This window comes from Rissa tridactyla, chromosome Z (genome assembly GCF_028500815.1).
Source record: "Rissa tridactyla isolate bRisTri1 chromosome Z, bRisTri1.patW.cur.20221130, whole genome shotgun sequence".
NCBI classification, from domain to species: Eukaryota; Metazoa; Chordata; class Aves; order Charadriiformes; family Laridae; genus Rissa; species Rissa tridactyla.
Genome location: NC_071497.1, coordinates 56,679,842 through 56,700,283, shown reverse-complemented (window position 1 = coordinate 56,700,283; position 20,442 = coordinate 56,679,842). Strand labels below are relative to the sequence as shown.

The window sequence follows — 20,442 nt, the reverse complement described above, 5'->3', positions numbered from 1 at the left end:
CATGAAAAACCTGGTTCAATAAATATTCCAGATGCCAGGAGTGACTTGTATATAGTAACCTCTGCCTAAATAAACTACAGAGGTGCACCTAGTATTATTGTTTAGGCATGGTTGGCACAGGTATACAAGTAGGTTGAAACCTGACATTTTCTACTTTCTACATTGAGAAGTATGTGATGTGCATTTCTATTTGTATTGATATGGAGGGCAGTCTACCTGTAGGACAGACATTCTGGTTACACTAAATTGAATTTCTTCTGTATAATTGAGCTTTGCAAGCAGAACAGAGCTGACATGTCCACATGTGCAGATCTACTGCTCTCTTCTAACATTTCCAGACACCCTGGCCTGTCAAATACATAAAGTCTTGGTAGACCACCAACCAAAGCATAAGGAGAATCTGCTGCCAAAGTCAGTAGTGTTGATGGGCCTGTGTTCCCTCCCCTCTATTAAGCAATCCTGCTCTGGAGCCCAGAACGCTGTCTAAACAACTGAGGCTGCCTCTTTACAGGCCAGTGCTATTTTCCTAGCTGGTTGGACGTCTACTTCTCACCACCACCAGCACTGGCTCCCTACACCCAGACCCCAGTAACAACTTTCTTGGCAGAGAATGTGAGAGCCAGTGGTAAGTCACAGCACTTTGTATCTCCTACCATTCTCAAGCTTTGTTATAAAAATGATACAGAAGTACAGTGTTAAGACAAGCTCATGTACTTGTAGAGAGAGGTGGGTTTTACCTCATTTCAAAGCACTTTACGTCTTTTCAAGGACAGTTTTTTAGAACAGTTATGACCCTCTCTCCATTAATGCTTTTGGGTGGAATTAGACTGCTCTGATTCAAGGACCTTAAGAAATATGAACCAGAACTGCAGGAGGAATGCTGGCTGGTATGACTTACTCTTTTTGTATCATCCCAGAAGCATAGCACAGTCTGTAATAACTGAATGAGTTGCTGATGAAGGCCTATGTACCAGCCTGTAAGATACATACATATATAGCCCCCAAACATTTTCAGTTACACATTATTTCAACCTATAACAATGCATAGAATATCAGGAATAATTTGTGACTGTCAACTACACAAAGACTGTACCTCTGATCCCTATCCTTTTGATATCTTTTGATATCTTTAATAAGAACGCAATTTTTCCAGGAACTTTCAAAGCTATGCAGCTAAGTCCCTTTTAGAAGGCGTGATTCAAAAGCTTATTACAGAACGGAGGAAAATCAAGATGATTTAGTACTTCAGACTGGGAATTACATGGATTCTCCAGGATCATCCACTTACATTTTGGGGAAACTGACTTTTAAACTTAGGCTTTGGGTAGATGACTTATCTGGAGGATATCCTAGTTCAAGACAAACTGTGGTCCATTCTCTTTTGTAAAGATACGCATTTTCATACATCTTTCTGAATTTTCTACTGACCAAATGTCATTCCTTTGTGCTTCCCTAGAGTTTGCAACTGTAAGTCACAAATATATGGGGACATCTTACTCAGGTGTTCCTCTGAGGATCACACAGCAAGGGTCAGTATTCATGTGGGGATGCATGTGGCTGTAGTTTAACCAATTTGCACTAGTATGCAACTTTTTTTTCTTACAAAAATACCAAAAACTTTTACAGTATTCCTCCCTTACATGTTAATGACTTTAAACATTTTGACAGACTGCTACATAAAACTTTCCCCAAATTCTGAAGTGTTCGTTTTATGTGCTTTAGAGCTAGCATCATTTACTACTTATTCCAAAACACAACTATATAGACAGTTGAACAATTGATTCAAACCAATGAAATTATAACAGACTAAACCAAAAAGAAAGTACCTGCACTAAAACTCTGTACAAAACATACTGCTTTATTTTCTTGTGTTTCAAATTTACACCAATATGGAAGTACCATGTTAGGTGCTTCTTTTCTGAACTATCAATCTACTCACTGTTAACCTCCCTATAAAGTGTCCCTTGGGAGGCAGTCCTGAAGAGCAAAGGAGTCCAGGAAGGCTGTCTATTCTTCAAGAAGGAAATCTTGAAGGCACAAGAGCAGGCTGTCCCCATGTGCTGAAAGACAAGCTGTCAGGGAAGAAAACCAGCCTGGCTGAATAGAGAGCTTTGGCTGGAACTCAGGAAAAAAAGGGGAGTTTCCAAGCTTCGGAAGAAGGGGCAGGTGACTCAAGAAGACTACAAGAATATCGTGAGGTTATGAAGGGAGAAAATTAGAAGGGACAAAGCCCAGCTAGAACTTCATCTGGCTACTGAGGTAAAAAGCAATAGAAAACGTTTGTGTAAATATATTAGCAACAAAAGGAGGGCTAAGGAGAATCTCCGTCCTTTACTGGATGCAGGTCCCAGCCATGGCTGCACCCCATGTGGGCCCCCACTAGACCCAGTCCCCAGATGCACGGTGTCCCCTGAAGGGAATGGGGGGGGAGCTCATGAGCTCTGGGGATCCTGACCCCCAACGCTGCAAGGCTCCGACGACTCCTGCCTGGGGTGAGACGCAGGGATGGCCCTCGTGCCAAAGGTTTTCACCAAGGACCTTAGGCAAGGAAAGGCTACGGGAGCGTCGTCTCCTTTTGCTCGGTTAGGAAACATCTCCTTGGTGGAGAGAAAGCGGAAAGCCTGAGGAAGGCCTCAGCCTGCGAAAGGCAGAAGTTGGCACCTTTGAGGGGGCCTCTGAAATGACATTGCTCTGCACCAGACTAACGGCCGCATCCCTCCTGCTCTGCAGGATCCTGCAGCAGGAACCAACTGTAATTCACATGAGCAAGAGAGAGTTGTTTTAGGAGGGTTTCTGACAATGCTTGGAGTCCCGCGGTCTCCTCCCCCAGCATGGTGGCAAGAGGCTGGCTGGGGACATGGGGCAAGGGTGCAGAGAGAGGTTGCGGCTCCAAGAAGGGAGCCTCTCTCTCCCTGGGCCTCAGGGCTCTGCACAGCCCTGCTTCCCGGGCACGCTGGCCGCCCCACAGCTACGCCCCATTTCCCCTCCCCGCTCTGCGCGTAGGGAGCATCTTGGGAGCTCCCTGAGCTGCAGACGTGGGAGGTTGGAAAGGCCCCACTAGCTCCTCTCCCCACTATCTCCCTGTGAACTTAAGCTCACACTCCCTGCCTCTGTGCCTCCGCTGGCAGCAGACGAAGACTCACCGAGAGCACCTATGATCATCACGAAGATTGCAAAGATCCTCTTCTTGTTCGAGGTGACGATCTCGTTCCTGAAAAAGAGGGAGTTCTGAGCTTAGCAGTGGCCAAGGGCAGAGCCCTGCACGAGGGGACTTTCTCTTCCAAGCCAAGGAGCAGGAATTTTGGAGGAGACAGGGTCTGCTGGTGGGGAGCACCGCCAGCCTCCCCCTGCTCGCCCTGACCCACTGTCACCCCTCGTCTCCGTGTCCCCACTGCGCACGTCTTGTACTCACAGGGTGGAGATGCCTGTGCCGAGGCATCCCTGGATGGCGTCCACAGCCGCTGGCAGACCGAAGACCAACCCTGGGCAAAGAAACCGCAGAAAAGCCTGAGGACCCTTCTTGAGGACACTGGTCCAACGCGTGCCAGATCCCTGCAGGGAGGCAGGCGCCGGTCCTCCCTCCCTGGGGGCAGGGGCAGGGCCGTGGTTCTGCCCTGGAGAAGGGGGCAGCTGGGCGCAGCCTGGGAGCGGGGTACAAGGGCCGGGCAGGATCCCCTCGCAGGCAGGGCACTGCTGGCGTGCCTGGGCAGGGGGGCTGGCACGAGTCCCAGCCTACCCCGTGGTTAGTGCAGTATCCCACAAAGACACGGGCACGGTAGCCATCTCCGTCATGGTCACCGGGAGACGAGGTGGCCCCAGGCCTCCCTCGGGGCAGGATGAGGCTGGGTGTGCAGGCCCGTGGCTCCCGGCCGAGCCAGGCAGACTTGGTGCAAACACGGGGCGAAAGGCAGCACTGAACTTACGCTTCTTTTCTGCAGGCCTGCGGCGTGCGGGCCTGGGCTGTCTGGTGCCCTGAGCCTGCCGAGACCTTGCCCGGCTGCCCCTGGCCCGTCTTCTTCTCCCCATCCTCGCGAGCAACGAAGCTCTCCCGCAAGCTTAGGTGGCCTCCTTCAGCCGCAGGAGTGGTGTGTGTGCGGGCAGATCCCTCCTGGAGATAGCCGTGAGGAGAACGCCTGCCACAGGCACACAGCCAGCAGCACACCGCGAGACCACATCTTATAGCCCACGGTGCATGACCTCACAAAGCCTGTCCCCGCACGGTCTGAGGTCGTGGCTGTGATGTCAGAGGAGGAACTGCAGGAGGGGTGGGGGGGTGGAGAGAGACCCCGCTGCCCGCTTGGCCGCTGTGCTTTGCATTTGTGAGCAGACAGTGTTGAAAACACAGCAATGTTTCAGGTGGTGCTGGGCAGTGCCTGCAGAGCGCCAAGGCTTCCTCTGGTCCTCTCTGTGTGTCCCCGAGCGAGTGGGCTGAGGCTGGGCGAGAGGCTGGGAGGGGACACAGCAAGGAGAGCCAAGCCAAAGGGACCCAAGGGCTGCTCCACACCATGGATCGTCAAGCTCCGCAATAAATCCTGGGCCTTTGGTCTTTCCAACGCAGCCATTTCTTGGGGACTGGCTGGGCATCGGTGTGCTGGGGTCAACCCACCGCAGCCTGGGTCGAGAAAGGAGGGTGTTTGCTGTGTGCTTTATAGGCTCTCGGTGGACCAGGCAGGTTCCTGGGACGGGGGGGCACAGGCTGCCCCGAGGGCAGTGGGGATCTCGTGTGGTGGCACGGGGACATGCTGTGTAGCGAGCATGGCCCCCTGCCTTCCCCCTGCCTGGGCAGGGCCTGCCATGCCAGATGGGGGTGTCCCATGGAGCAAGGAGGGTTCGGTGGCTCAGGATGACACGGGCTGGGGCTGCACGGGGCTTTGGCCCACTCAGCCCCTCTGGCTCCACATCGTCATGGGGAGCTTCAGCCACCAAACTGGCCCCAGGGACATGCCAAGGGGCTGCTGCACCCCTCCATCCTCAACGGGACACACGAGCACCCAGGACACCCCAATATCCCCTTCTGGGACAAGCCAGCTTGCAGGGCCTTGCCGGGCCATGATGAGAGTGAGCACCTCTAAGGACAAAGACGGAGCCCTGCTGTGCACTGTCTCCACGCCCTGCGAGCGAAGAGCGGGGGGAGCCGCCAGTGTGGAGGCCCTGTCCAGAAGACGGGCCTTGGGAAGCCTCTGGGCTTCCGTCCCTGCCACGGCCCCTCCACCGGCCACAGTCCCTCCACCGAGGGAGACCAGGGCTGTGGCCAGACCATAAGCAATGCTGAAGACCAACCTTGCTCAACGACACTGGAGAAAAGCCTGCGGACTGTTCTCTAGGTGGCCGGCCCTTCAGGGCGTATGCCAGACCCCTGCGGGAGGTGGCACTGGTCCTGTGCACTCCCTCCACAAAGCATGGGCAGGGGGCTGGGTTATGCCCCGGAGAGGGGGGCAGCCCTGCCACAGAGGGCCTGGCAGGTTCCCCTCGCAGGCAGGGCGCTGACGGCGTGCCTGGGCAGGGAGAACAGATGAGGCTTTGGCCTCTTGGCCTCTACCGTACCGGTGTACCCTCTGGTTACTCCAGGATCCCACAAAGACGTGGACATGGTACCCAGCTCCACATGGGCATGCAGGGCAGGTGGCCCCAGGGCTCCCTCGGGGCTTGATGACGCTGGTTCTGCGGGGCCGTGGGTCCCGGCTAAGCCAAGCAGGCTTGGTACAGTCATGAGGAACATCGCTTCCTTTTCTCAGGCTGAACTCAACAGCACTCGGGCAGAGCTCAGACTCTCCTGCGCTCAAGGCAGGTTTCTAAGCCTCGCGGCTTTTACTATGCCTACAGCTCCTGACAGCTTCCCCCTCCGGAACAACCAGCCCTGCATTAGGCTCTGTGTGTCCTATCCACCAGCTGATGTCTCCAGGAGAGACTGTCTGCTGTCTGCTGCTCTCCTTCAGAGGGCTGTTAATGCCCCTTGTGCTCTTGGAGGAGCCCTTCTCCTCTTCATCTTGGGGAGAAACGAAGCTCTCCTCCAAGCCTATGCCCACTTGCTCCACTGCAGGAATGCTGCCTGCCCAGGGGTGGACACTCAGGCAACAGCCACCAAAATGTGGCCAAGGGAACACCTGCCATGAGCCAAGAGCCACCAGGACAGCACGAGCTCCTTCCAGGTGGGAGACAGTGGCTCACAGTGCCGTGGGGCCGGGCTTGGTGGCCACTCCCCTTTTCTCCAGCACTGCAGCTGCAGCGTGCTGGCCCTTTCCAGCTGGTGCCCTGCTCCTCGGGAGAGGGGCTACCCCTCTGGGAGGAAACAGGCAGAGCCCTGTTTTGCACTGCCTCCATGCCACGAGAGCCGAGGCCCTGGCCAGGAGACAGCCTTTGGGCAGCCTACCGGGAGACATCCCCGCCGTGCTGAGACCGAAACAGCAGCAGGCGCAGCAGGGCAGCACAACTGCTTCTCACCTCGACTGCCCCCGGCCCCCATAGCACCAACTCCTGGCTGCAAATTAACTCCTAGCAGCAAATTAACTCCTGGCTCCGAGACTGGTGCATCCAGCAGGACTTTGGCTTTTTTGAACATGGGCTGATCTACAGGAAACCAGGCATGCTGGCATCAGGCGGGGGAAGCCTAACACAAAGGGGTAGAAAGAAACTGGGACAAGAATTAGCAGGGCTTATCCATAAGGCTTTAAACTAGGTTTGATGGGGGATGGGGACGAAACCAGGATCACAAAAGTGGTGCCTGGGAGCAACATAGCAGTGCTCATGGGTATAAGTGATAGCAAGGTCTTGCAGCCTGTCTCAACAATGGTGGGGGATAGTGAATTGTGTGGCAGCATAGACACAAGGAGTAGTGATAATTTGGTAACTACAGTAGTGTCCGAGAATGATCAGGTGCAAATCAGGGCCTGTCCCCCCAAGAAAGTGGTAGGACAATTAACCCAACTGAAGTGCATCTACACTAATGCACGCAGCATGGGGAATAAGCAGGACGAGCTGGAGGCCATCGTGCAGCAGGGAAACTATGATGTGGTTGCCATCACGGAAACGTGGTGGGAAGACACACACAAGTGGAGTGCTGTAATTGATGGCTACCAGCTTTTCAGAAGGGATAGGCAAGGGAAGAGAGGTGGTGGGGTGTCCCTCTATGTTAGGGGCGTTTTTGAATGTCTGGAACTCAACACTGTGAATGACAGTGTTGAGTGTGTATGGATAAAAATCAAGGGGAAGGCAAACAAGGCAGATATCGTGATGGGAGTTTGTTATAGACCCCCTAATCAGGATGCAGAAACCGATGAAGTATTCTATAAGCGGCTGGCAGAGGTCTCGCGATCATCTGCCCTTGTTCTTGTGGGGGATTTCAACTTCCCGGATGTCCGCTGGGAATACTACACAGCAGAGAGGGAACAGTCCCGGAGGTTCCTGGAGTGTGTGGAAGACAACTTCCTAACACAGCTGGTGAAGGAACCTACTAGGGGAAGTGCCCTACTGGACCTACTGTTTGTTAACAGAGAAGGTCTTGTGGGGGATGTAAAGGTTGGAGGTCGTCTTGGGCAGAGTGACCATGAAATGATAGAGTTTTCAATTCTTGGTGAAGGGAGGCGGGGAGCCAGCAAAACTGCCACCTTGGATTTCCGAAGGGCAGACTTTAGCCTGTTTAGGAGCATGGTTGAGAGTGTCCCTTGGGAGGCAGTTTTGAAGAGCAAAGGTGCCCAGGAAAGCTGGTCATACTTCAAGCAGGTGCTCTTAGAAGCACAGGTGAAGGCCATCCCCATGTCCCGAAAGACGAGCCGACGGGGAAGAAGGCCAGCCTGGCTAAATAGAGAGCTTTGGCTGGACCTCAGGAAAAAAAGGAAGGCTTACATTCTCTGGAAAAGGGGCTTAGCAACTTGTGAGGATTATCAAGATATAACAAAGCTATGCAGGGGGAAGATTAGAAGGGCCAAAGCTCAATCAGAACTCAGCTTGGCCACTGCAGTTAAAGATAACAAGAAGAGATTTTTCCAGTATATCAACAGAAAAAGGAAAACTAGGGAAAATATAGGTCCACTGATGAATGAGACGGGTGCCCTAGTGGCGGAAGACACAGAGAAGGCAGAGTTACTGAATGCCTTCTTTTCTTCGGTCTTTACTGATAAAGCCGTCCCTCACGCATCCCATACCCTGGAGGCAAGGGGGAAGGTCTGGAGAGAGGAAGATTTTCCCTTAGTTGAGGAGGACCGGGTCAGAGACCACTTGGCCAAGCTGGACATTCATAAATCCATGGGCCCTGACGGGATGCACCCGCGAGTGCTGAGAGAGCTGGCAGATGTTATCGCTAGACCACTCTCCATCGTCTTTGAAAAGTCATGGGGAACAGGAGAGGTACCTGAGGACTGGAGGAAGGCTAACGTCACTCCAATCTTCAAAAAAGGCAAGAAGGAGGACCCAGGGAACTACAGGCCGGTTAGTCTCACCTCTGTCCCTGGGAAGGTAATGGAGCGACTCATTCTGGATGTCGTCTCCAAACACATAGAGGAACAGGAAGTTATTGGAAGTGGTCAGCATGGATTTACCAAGGGCAAATCATGCCTGACCAATCTGATAGCTTTCTATGATGTTATAACGGGTTGGCTGGATGAGGGGAGAGCCGTAGATGTCATCTACCTTGACCTTAGCAAGGCTTTTGACACTGTCTCCCATAACATCCTCATTAGGAAGCTGAGGAAGTATGGGCTAGACGAGGTGACAGTGAGGTGGATCGAGAGCTGGCTGAGTGACAGAACCCAGAGGGTTGTGATCAGCGGCACAGAGTCCAGTTGGAGGCCTGTAACGAGTGGTGTCCCTCAGGGGTCAATACTTGGACCAATTTTGTTCAATATATTCATTAATGACCTAGATGAGGGGACAGAGTGTATCCTCAGCAAGTTTGCTGATGATACCAAGCTGGGAGGGGTGGCCGACACTCCAGAGGGCCGTGCTGCCATCCAGCGTGACCTGGACAGGCTGGAGAGCTGGGCAGAGAAGAACCTAATGAGGTTCAACAAAAGCAAGTGTAGGGTCCTGCACCTGGGAAGGAAGAATGCCAAACACCAGTATATGTTAGGGGCGGACATGCTGGGAAGCAGCTCCGAGGAGAAGGACCTGGGGGTCCTGGTAGACAGCAAATTATCCATGAGCCAGCAGTGTGCCCTTGTCGCCAAGAAGGCCAATGGCATCCTGGGCTGCATAGGGAAGACTGTGGCCAGTAGGTCGAGGGAGGTCATTCTCCCCCTCTACTCTGCACTGGTGAGGCCACAACTGGAGTACTGTGTCCAGTTTTGGGCTCCCCAGTTCAAGAGGGACAGGGAACTACTGGAGCGAGTCCAGCGTAGGGCAACCAAGATGATTATGGGACTGGAGCACCTCCCTTATGAGGAAAGGCTGAAAGAGCTGGGACTCTTTAGCCTGGAGAAGAGAAGGTTGAGGGGGGACCTGATTAATGTTTACAAGTATCTAAAGGGTGGGTTTAAGGAGGACGGAGCCAGGCTCTTTTCAGTGGTTCCCAGTGACAGGACAAGGGGCAATGGGCACAAGCTAGAACATAGGAAGTTCCGTTCAAATACACGGAAAAACTTCTTTACAGTGAGGGTGACAGAGCACTGGAACAGGCTGCCCAGGGAGGCTGTGGAGTCCCCTTCTCTGGAGATTTTCAAGACCCGCCTGGATGCAGCCCTGAGGGATGTGGTTTAGGCAATCCTGCTCTAGCAGGGGAGTTGGACTAGATGATCTCTAGAGGTCCCTTCCAACTCTGAAGATTCCGTGATTCCGTGATTCCGTGATTCCATAGCACCAACCTGCCCCTGGGCAGGCGTCTCAGAGGCCTGGCGGTCTACGGGGAGAGGGGAGCAGCTGCCCTCCTCCACAGCCCCCACCTCTTCCCAGGGCCTCTGCAGCACAAGGGCCAGAGCCCTCTCTGAAACAGCCCCCACGGCTTCTCTCCCTCACCACAGACCCACCAGGACGCAGCAGCAGCAGCAGCAGCAGCAGCACGGGGCCGGGGGTCCCAGCGAGGCGAGGGCTGGGCTCTCGCGTGGCTCTGCCAGAGGCGTCTCAGAACCCTGCACCGTGGTTGCAGCAGGGGCCCACAAACGGCTTGTGCTGGAGAGCAGCAGGAACTTGCGGGTTCCAGTCGGAGCAGTTTCCAAGGGCCGAGCCAGAGGAATCATACAATCATACAATCATAGAATCATAGGGTTGGAAGGGACCTCTGGAGATCATCAGGTCCCACCCGCCTGCCAGAGCAGGGTCGTCTTAGAGCAGGTTGCCCAGGATCGTGTCCAGGTGAGTTTTGAATGTCTCCGGAGATGGAGACTCCACCGCCTCCCTGGGCGGCCTGTTCCTGTGCTTTGGCACCCTCGGGGTAAAGAAGTTCCTCCTCACGTTTCGGTGGAACTTCCTATGGTCAAGTTTGTGCCCGTGACCTCTTGTCCTGCCGCTGCGCACCACTGAAAAGAGCCTGGCCCCATCCTCCTGACACCCACCCTTGAAGTATTTAGAAGTGTTGATAAGGTCCCTGCTCAGCCGTCTTTTTTGCAGACTGAAGAGACCCAAATCCCTCAGCCTTTCCTCATAAGAGAGGTGCTCCAGTCCCCTAATCATCTTGGTAGCCCTTTGCTGCACCCTCTCCAGCAGTTCCCTGTCCCTCTTGAACCGGGGAGCCCAGAACTGGACACAGTACTCCAGGTGCGGCCTCACCAGGGCAGAGTAGCGGGGGAGGATGACCTCCCTCCACCTGCTGGCCACAGGAAGCAGGGCGGGAGGAGAGAGGGGAAGAAAATGGGTGGCGTGGAGCAGGCTGTGGGGAGAGGTGTGCCAAGAGATCAGGGCTGTCTCGCCGGAGAGATGTGTTAGTGTTTCTTTTCTTCCTATATGAGAAGCAGGAGTTCATAGGTTGCTCACAGGCAAGTCCATTAGATGCGGAGAAATTCCCCGAATCAATAGGTTGGTTTGGGTTTGTGACAGACGCCCGTGGACAGTATGGCCAGACACTAGACGCGACGTGCCCTGGGACTGGAGCAATAACTGCAGGGGCTGTGATACTGCGGCAGGAGCCCTTGCGCTGGAGCTTCAGACCCCTCTAGGGTCCCAGCCATGGCTGCACCCCATGTGGGCCCCCACTAGACCCAGTCCCCAGATGCACGGTGTCCCCTGAAGGGAATGGGGGGGGAGCTCATGAGCTCTGGGGATCCTGACCCCCAACGCTGCCAGGCTCCGACGACTCCTGCCTGGGGTGAGACGCAGGGACGGCCCTCGTGCCAAAGGATTTCACCAAGGACCTTAGGCAAGGAAAGGCTATGGGAGCGTCGTCTCCTTTTGCTCGGTTAGGAAACATCTCCTTGGTGGAGAGAAAGCGGAAAGCCTGAGGAAGGCCTCAGCCTGCGAAAGGCAGAAGTTGGCACCTTTGAGGGGGCCTCTGAAATGACATTGCTCTGCACCAGACTAACGGCCGCATCCCTCTGCTCTGTTTCTCAGTTTTCTACTTTAATTTTTATTGAGGGAAGAAGGTCTACACAGGTGTCTGGCCGACGGCCTTCCTTCCCACGATCTTCCCATGCACTTGCACTCGATAAATGCAGGTGTATCCTGGTTTTCCCCAGTTGCTCCATATGCCAAGTTTCAGAAACCGAAAGCCTCTGGGAATCCCATTCTGCAAAGAAACCGTGGCAAAAAGCAGCGTTACTCCGGGGTGTAAAGAGTGAGAGCAGGCTCTGTGCGTCTTCCTCTGACCGCCCGGCCTCTGCCCCGGGCCCTTCTCCCCTCCCCTCCTCCCACGCAGGCGGCAAAGGACCCCTGTGCCCCTGCAGAGCAAACGCCCGGCCTCGGGGAGGTGGCGGGCAGCCGTGGAAACCTGCGGCTCGCTGGTGCCGGGGAAGCAGGGCCCAGGGAAAGTCCTGCTGCCAGGGCAAGGTGCTGGGCGTCCGCCCTGCCACCGCCTGCCCGGCGGCTGCAGCTGGGGAGCTGCAGGGTCCAACACAGACATGGGGCTGATCTGCTCTTCCTTCTGCTTTTGCCTTCCTGACGGATGCCACTCTTCCCCCGCATCCCACCCATGTTTCTCTCGGCCACGGTCAGGCCCCTGTCCCAGCAGGGACCGTCTGCACTTCTTCTGCAAGCGGCTTGCTGGCCAACCGGCGTTGCTGCCCTGGCCTCTTGCCCAGACGCACACACTGTACCTGCAGAGGGAAGCTCTGATTTGGCCCTTTCTGCAAAGTGTAGGTGAATGTCCCCAGCAGAGTTTCTTGCTCGCCTTCCTCATCCAGTCCCTTGGAGATAAAGCACAGGGGAGGAAGTCAGTCGTGACCCGAGCACCAGGAAACACTCATGCCAGACCCGCGCCCGTCATCTGCACCCCACTCCTGCAGCTCCAGTGCGGTCTGGCGCAGGATGCGGTGGGGCTGAGTGTCCTCCTTGTGTGTTGCTCAGGGGCCCGGAGGTGCTGGGCCAAAAGGTGCTGAGGGAGCCTTAGGAGGGGTGATACCACCCGGCACGTCCCTTGAAATGTCCCCTCAGGGAACGGCAGAATCTCGGCAGATGCGCAGAGAGCAGCAAGTCCCCGTTAGAGCTTTTGCCCGTGGCCAGATCCCAACCCCCAGTGCCCGGCAGAGACTTACAGAGACAGTGAAATCTCGGGGGGCACTGCTGACAGTCCCCAGCGCAGAGGCCATCTTTGCGGTGTGCTGTATGGTTATGGCTATTGGTGTTATTTGTGTGGGCAACCGGATCAGCACCTCGCTCCAAGACCCTTGGAAAGGCCAGCAGTATCCCGGCAAAGCATCCGGCTGAAAGCAAGAGCACAGAATGTGAGGGCGTGATGGGAACACGACGACGTAGTAGAGCCCGTGTGCTCCCGTGGAGCCAGGAGCACAGGCGGCACTGCCCCTGTGGGCTGTGCTTGTGCTCGAAACGAATGGCGTGTTGGGAAGCGGACAGGAGCTCTGCAGCCAGCAGCTCTGCAGCCTCCCACCCCCTCCACTGCCCCCGCGGGAGAGGGACAATCAGAGCTGTGGCAGGGAAATGGGGTCCCGAAGGAGAAGTATCTTCACCCAGCAGGGACCGGGAGGGTGGGCAGGAAGCTCAGCTCAGCGCAGCCCCTTTCTGAGGGCAACTGCTGTTTTCTAGGGAGCCAAGCCCTGTGGGAGACCTCAGGTGCCTGGCACCGCCCCGGTGCCGGGGCCTTGGGCAACGCCATTGGCCTGAGGGGAGATGCCCCAGGACTTGCCCCACACCTTCAAAGAGGCAAGAGAAGCAGCAATGACAGTTTCTGCTCCTGTACCTGCACAAAGGTGTCCTGGGGGGCTGGAGCACACAGGAACCAAAACACCCTGCAGAGTCCTGCAGAGCTGCTGGACGATCTCTGCAGGTCCACGGCAGCCCCTGAAGGGAGAAGAGCGCAGGTGACTGCAAAAGGCCCAGGCTCAGAGCACCTGGTGGTTGCAGGCAACTACTAAGGCTGCCTGCCAGCCCCACAGCCAGCAGCGCACGCTTGGAGGTGCCCCAGGAGAAGGAGGGGATCCCCGTGCCCCACGCCCCTCCCGGCTGCACAAAGAGAAGGTCTGCGGGTGCTGGGAGACAGCAAGCCCCCTGGGGAAGAGCTGCAGACCCAAGCCGAGGCCGCGCTGCGTGGACAGCCCGTCCGCTCGCTTTTGTTCCCCAGCAAAGCTCAGCGGAGAGGGAGAGGGCAGAAATGCTGCCAGGGGCACCAGCGAGGGGTCCGACGGCAGGGCTGGGCCCAGCTCTGCCACAGTCACGCTCTTGGGCACCGTGGTTTCGTTCAATCTCCCTACGCTTTGTCGAGCAGAGTCTGCAGCGCAGCCTCCTTTTGGGAGCACTGAGCAGGAGTTCAGTGCGATGAGAGCCCTGCCTGCCTGCGTCCATCCGTACCTGCCTCTTTCAGAGCCCAGTCAGACATCTGCGTGCTTGCAGACATTGCCTCTCTCATTAGCCGAACTTCCTGGAAAGACACATGGGAGCAGGGGAAATGACCACAGGTCCCTTGGCCAGGGCAAGGGGCTTTAGAGCGGAGAAGCTCGACCAGCAGCCCCTGGCTGGGGATGGCTGTGTGGGGTGAGCAGGAAAAGCCCACCAAGTGGCCCAGGAAGGGCCTTGCCCGTCCCAGCCCTCTTTCCCAAAGTGCAGCATCACCTCCTTCCTAGCATCAATCTCTGCAGCCAGGCGCCTGATCTCCTTCCTCAGGAGTTCCATTGCTGGGGATTGTTCCCTGCAGTCACCAGGAAAGCAGATCTCGTCAGAGCGCTGCCCAGCCCCTCCCAGAGCCTCCAAGCTCAGGGAGAGCAGAGAGAGGGGCGCTCGAGCCCCCTTTTCTTTCCCTGGTTTGTAAGCGCTTCCCTCCCCGTCCGGGTTGAGCAAAAGGCCCAGGCAGGAGCGAAAGGCACGAGCCCTGGGCACAGTGCAAGGGAAGGCAAATAGCACGGGCTCATCTGCCGCTAGCCCGCCAAAGGTGCTGCAGGTGAGGAGAGAGGAGAGGGCTCTTACCGTAGGGACCACAGGTTGGCTGATGCCTGCCCCAGCGGCACCTGAAAGAGAAAGGCTCTCCCTTTGAGTCCCCGAGCTGCCGGGGCTTTCCAGAGCCGGTGGCTCTAGGAAGGCACGGCAGAAGCTGCTGCTGGTTCTCTGGGTCACTGCCTGGAAGCAGAGTGCTGGGCCATTTCCCCACCCACCGCCAGCAGGGCTCCTCCGTGGGCCTTTCCTGTCCCACAGCAGCAGTCACTGACCTGTGCCACATCCTCTGCCCCCTGCATCCACATGAGCTGCAGGATCCCGCAGCAGGAACCAACTGTAATTCACATGAGCAAGAGAGAGTTGTTTTAGGAGGGTTTCTGACAATGCTTGGAGTCCCGCGGTCTCCTCCCCCAGCATGGTGGCAAGAGGCTGGCTGGGGACATGGGGCAAGGGTGCAGAGAGAGGTTGCGGCTCCAAGAAGGGAGCCTCTCTCTCCCTGGGCCTCAGGGCTCTGCACAGCCCTGCTTCCCGGGCACGCTGGCCGCCCCACAGCTACGCCCCATTTCCCCTCCCCGCTCTGCGCGTAGGGAGCATCTTGGGAGCTCCCTGAGCTGCAGACGTGGGAGGTTGGAAAGGCCCCACTAGCTCCTCTCCCCACTATCTCCCTGTGAACTTAAGCTCACACTCCCTGCCTCTGTGCCTCCGCTGGCAGCAGACGAAGACTCACCGAGAGCACCTATGATCATCACGAAGATTGCAAAGATCCTCTTCTTGTTCGAGGTGACGATCTCGTTCCTGAAAAAGAGGGAGTTCTGAGCTTAGCAGTGGCCAAGGGCAGAGCCCTGCACGAGGGGACTTTCTCTTCCAAGCCAAGGAGCAGGAATTTTGGAGGAGACAGGGTCTGCTGGTGGGGAGCACCGCCAGCCTCCCCCTGCTCGCCCTGACCCACTGTCACCCCTCGTCTCCGTGTCCCCACTGCGCACGTCTTGTACTCACAGGGTGGAGATGCCTGTGCTGAGGCATCTCTGGATGGCGTCCACAGCCGCTGGCAGACCGAAGACCAACCCTGGGCAAAGAAACCGCAGAAAAGCCTGAGGACCCTTCTTGAGGACACTGGTCCAACGCGTGCCAGATCCCTGCAGGGAGGCAGGCGCCGGTCCTCCCTCCCTGGGGGCAGGGGCAGGGCCGTGGTTCTGCCCTGGAGAAGGGGGCAGCTGGGCGCAGCCTGGGAGTGGGGTACAAGGGCCGGGCAGGATCCCCTCGCAGGCAGGGCACTGCTGGCGTGCCTGGGCAGGGGGGCTGGCACGAGTCCCAGCCTACCCCGTGGTTAGTGCAGTATCCCACAAAGACACGGGCATGGTAGCCATCTCCGTCATGGTCACCGGGAGACGAGGTGGCCCCAGGCCTCCCTCGGGGCAGGATGAGGCTGGGTGTGCAGGCCCGTGGCTCCCGGCCGAGCCAGGCAGACTTGGTGCAAACACGGGGCGAAAGGCAGCACTGAACTTACGCTTCTTTTCTGCAGGCCTGCGGCGTGCGGGCCTGGGCTGTCTGGTGCCCTGAGCCTGCCGAGACCTTGCCCGGCTGCCCCTGGCCCGTCTTCTTCTCCCCATCCTCGCGAGCAACGAAGCTCTCCCGCAAGCTTAGGTGGCCTCCTTCAGCCGCAGGAGTGGTGTGTGTGCGGGCAGATCCCTCATGGAGATAGCCGTGAGGAGAACGCCTGCCACAGGCACACAGCCAGCAGCACACCGCGAGACCACATCTTATAGCCCACGGTGCATGACCTCACAAGGCCTGTCCCCGCACGGTCTGAGGTCGTGGCTGTGATGTCAGAGGAGGAACTGCAGGAGGGGTGGGGGGGTGGAGAGAGACCCCGCTGCCCGCTTGGCCGCTGTGCTTTGCATTTGTGAGCAGACAGTGTTGAAAACACAGCAATGTTTCAGGTGGTGCTGGGCAGTGCCTGCAGAGCGCCAAGGCTTCCTCTGGTCCTCTCTGTGTGTCCCCGAGCGAGTGGGCTGAGGCTGGGCGAGAGGCTGGGAGGGGACACAGCAAGGAGAGCCAAGCCAAAGGGACCCAAGGGCTGCTCCACACCATGGATCGTCAAGCTCCGCAATAAATCCTGGGCCTTTGGTCTTTCCAACGCAGCCATTTCTTGGGGACTGGCTGGGCATCGGTGTGCTGGGGTCAACCCACCGCAGCCTGGGTCGAGAAAGGAGGGTGTTTGCTGTGTGCTTTATAGGCTCTCGGTGGACCAGGCAGGTTCCTGGGACGGGGGGGCACAGGCTGCCCCGAGGGCAGTGGGGATCTCGTGTGGTGGCACGGGGACATGCTGTGTAGCGAGCATGGCCCCCTGCCTTCCCCCTGCCTGGGCAGGGCCTGCCATGCCAGACGGGGGTGTCCCATGGAGCAAGGAGGGGACAGTGGCTCAGGATGACATGGGCTGGGGCTGCACGGGGCTTTGGCCCACTCAGCCCCTCTGGCTCCACATCGTCATGGGGAGCTTCAGCCACCAAACTGGCCCCAGGGACATGCCAAGGGGCTGCTGCGCCCCTCCATCCTCAACGGGATACGCGAGCACCCAGGACACTGCAATGGCTCCTTCTGGGGTGTCCCACGAACCCCAGTGGCTCCTCTGGGACGAGCCAGCTTGCAGGCCCTCACTTACTTGTGACGAGAGTGGCCACCTATAGGAGGCAAAAGAGAGTCCTCCTGCGCACTCTCTCCCTGCCATGGCAGCCCCCGACGTGGAGGCTGTCCAGAAGACAGACCTTGGTAAGCCTCTCGGCAGATGTCCCCTGCCACAGCTCCTCCATTTGCCACGGTCCCTCTGCCTAATCTTGCTTCCTGTCCTTGCCCAGGCACCTGCACTGCTCCAGACACCCTCATGTGGTGTATTGGGTGTCCCTGTCCAGAGGGGATGGGGTCCAGGGGCTGTCTTGTGCCTGTCATGGCCAGTCCCAGCCAGCTCCAATGGACCCATTGCAGGATACAGCTGAGCACATCCTACGCTTCCTGGGGAAAAATGTACCCCAGGGGTCAGTAGTGGGTCCACTCCTGTTTAACATATTCACTAATGATCTGGATGACGGGGCAGAGTGTGCCCTCATCAGGTTTCCTGATGACATGGACTAGGAGGAGTGGCTGATGCCAGAAGTCATGCTCCCCTCCAGAGGGACCTCAACAGGCAGGTGAAATGGGCTGACAAGAACCACATGAAGTTCATCAAGGAATAAAGGGCACTCGGCGGGGAAACAATCCCATGCACCAGCACATGCTGGTGTTCATGTTCGTGTTCAACAACAAGTTGAACATAAGCCAGTAATGTGCCCTCACAGCAAAGGCAGCAAATGGTGTCCTGCACTGTGACAGGAGGAGAGCTGCCAGCAGGTTGAGGGAGGTGATCCTTGCCCTCTCTGCAGTACTGGTGAGGCCACACCTGGAGTTCTGTGTCCAGTTCTGGGCTCCCCCTTACAAGAGACACATGGACATACTGAAGAGAGTCCAGCAAAGCACCAGTAAGATGTTGAAGGGACTGAAGCATCTCTCATACCAAGAGCTAGGACTGTTCAGCCTGGCAAAGAGAAGGCTCAGGGAGGGCCTCATCAATGTATACAAATTTCTGTCATGTTTTAATCCCAGCTCGCAACTAGGATTACACAGCCGCTTGCTTACTTCTTCCGCTCCCCAGTGGGATGGGTAGAAGAATCGAAAAAATAATGAAAACTCATGTATTGAGATAAAGACAGTTAAATAGGTAGAGCAAAAGCTGCGCACACAAGCAAAGAAAAACAAGGAATTCATTCACCACTTCCCATTGGCAGGCAGGTGTTCAGCCATCTGCAGGAAAGCAGGGCTCCATCATGTGTAATAGTTACTTGGGAAGAAAAATGCCGTAACTCCGAACGTCTATGTTCTTGTGGAAATTAATGTATTACAGGGGATATGAACAGCTTGTGAACCCCTCATGGGTTAGCACCAATTATCTAATGTGGACTCTTACTGCTAAAAAGCCTGCACAAACATAATATTGATCTTATTTCAAAAAAGACCCTTACGAAACAGATAGACGTTCTTGCTGAGTGACTACTATGACATCCTGGTGACTATAGCCTTGAAATTCTCCTTACTACAATAACAAATATGTAACTAAGGAGGTGAAATGTGATTTGGTCTGCAGCCAACAAAAAGGACAGACAGAAACATTAACACCACAGAAATCTCATTTCAAACTTTTTCTGTCCTTTCATCTACCATAGCAGCTTACAGAAAGTCAAAACTGGCTTATTATAGCAGCCTTCCAGTACTTAAAGGGGGCCTGTAGGAAAGATGGGGAGGGACTCTTTATCAGGGCCTGTAGTGATAGAACAAGGGGTAATGGTTTTAAACTGAAAGAGGGTAGATTTAGATTAGATATTAGGAAAAAATGTTTTATTGTGAAGGTGGTGAGGCAGTGGTACAGGTTGCCCAGAGAAGTTGTAGATGCCCCTTCCCTGGAAGAGTTCAAGGCCAGGCTGGATGGGGCTTTGAGCAATGTGGTCTAGTGGTTGGTGTCCCTGCCCATGGCAGGGGGGGTGGAACTAGATGATCTTTAAAGGTCCCTTCCGACCCAAACCACTCTATTATTCTATGACGCATAGCTTGTAGATTGGTTTATCAAAACAACAAATGATCCATATTGCACACTGATCAGAAAAGTTGAGTCAGCAGTCAGCTAACAAAAGGAGGTCTAGTTCCTCCATAGTTCCTGTGAAGCATCCTTATCATGGTTTAAAGAAAAAAAAAAAAAGTTTTAGTCTCTGGAAAACAACTCATTAAGAGAACAAAAAAAAAAGTATCATTTGTAAGAAAAATGAGCTGACCTTTTCTGTTCATGGCAGATGATACCAAGCTGGGAGGTGCTGTTGACTCTCTTGAGGGATGAAACGCCTTGTGGAGGGATCTGGATAGCCTGAAGCATTGGGCAATCATCAGTGGCATGAAATTGAAGAAGAACAAATGCCGATTCTGCAGCTGAGACAGAGAAATGTCAGGCACAAGTCTGAATTGGGAGAGGAGTGGCTGGAGAGCAGCCCTGCAGAGAGGATCTGGGGGTGCTGGTTGACAGCAGGCTCAGTAGGCGCCAGCAGTGTGTCCTGGCAGCCAAGAGAGCAAACTGCATCCTGGGGTGCATCAAACACGGTCAAGAGAAGTGATTGTCCCACCGTTTCAGCATTGGTGCGGCCTCACCTGGAGTACTCTGTGCCGTTCTGGGCCCCCATCACTTCAGAAGGATGTGAAGGTCCTTGAGTGCGTCCAGAGGAGGGCAACAAAGCTGGTGAAAGGGCTGAAAGGCATGTCCTATGTGGAGCAGCTGAGGCTTTGTCTAGTTTGGAGAAAAGGAGGCTGAGGGGCGACCTCATTGCTCTCTGCAGCTTCCTGAGGAGGGGGAGAGGGGAGGGAGGTGCCGAGCTCTTCTCCCTGGGATCCAGTGATGGGACACGTGGGAATGGTTCAAAGCTGCATCAGTCCGGGGAGGTTCAGACTGGACGTTAGGAAGCATTTCTTTACCGAGAAGGTCGTCAGACACTGGAACAGGCTTCCTAGAGAGGTGGTCAATGTCCCAAGCCTGTCAGCGTTTAAGAGGCATTTGGACAATGCCCTTAACAATGTGCTTTAACTTTCGGTCAGCCCTGAACTGGTCAGGCGGCTAGGCTAGCTGATCGTTGTAGGTGCCTTCCAACTGGAACTTTCTTATTCTAAGGAACTTCTTTCCCCACACACATCAGCAATTGACACTGACACGCCTCTGCTGTAACTCACGCTTCTCTTAAAGCACACCCTGAAAGCTTCGCTCACGTCGCCTCTTTAAGGGCAGCTGGGCTCCGCCACCGAGGACTGGAAATGACACTCCCTCCTCCCCGCAGCTGCCCTCAGGACAGCCGGGGAGAAACTGCCGCCGCGGACGGAGGGACCTGCCGCCCTCTAACGGCCCCCAACGGCCTCCGC

General features: G+C 55.8%; 1 protein-coding gene across 1 annotated transcript; it reads right to left on the bottom strand.

Annotated features, from left to right (window-relative positions):
- Positions 1–11,473: 11,473 nt before the first annotated feature.
- On the bottom strand, positions 11,474–20,431 carry LOC128903123 (sperm-associated antigen 4 protein-like). The gene is made up of 12 exons (XM_054187065.1): positions 19,684–20,431; positions 19,317–19,405; positions 15,457–15,526; positions 15,188–15,255; positions 14,733–14,794; positions 14,494–14,534; positions 14,143–14,218; positions 13,882–13,951; positions 13,274–13,374; positions 12,612–12,779; positions 12,174–12,263; positions 11,474–11,647 (listed from the first exon to the last, which is right to left on the bottom strand). The coding sequence occupies exons 1-12, from the start codon at positions 19,854–19,856 to the stop codon at positions 11,507–11,509; spliced, it is 1,149 nt and encodes a 382-aa protein (XP_054043040.1). The 5' UTR covers positions 19,857–20,431; the 3' UTR covers positions 11,474–11,506.
- Positions 20,432–20,442: the final 11 nt, after the last annotated feature.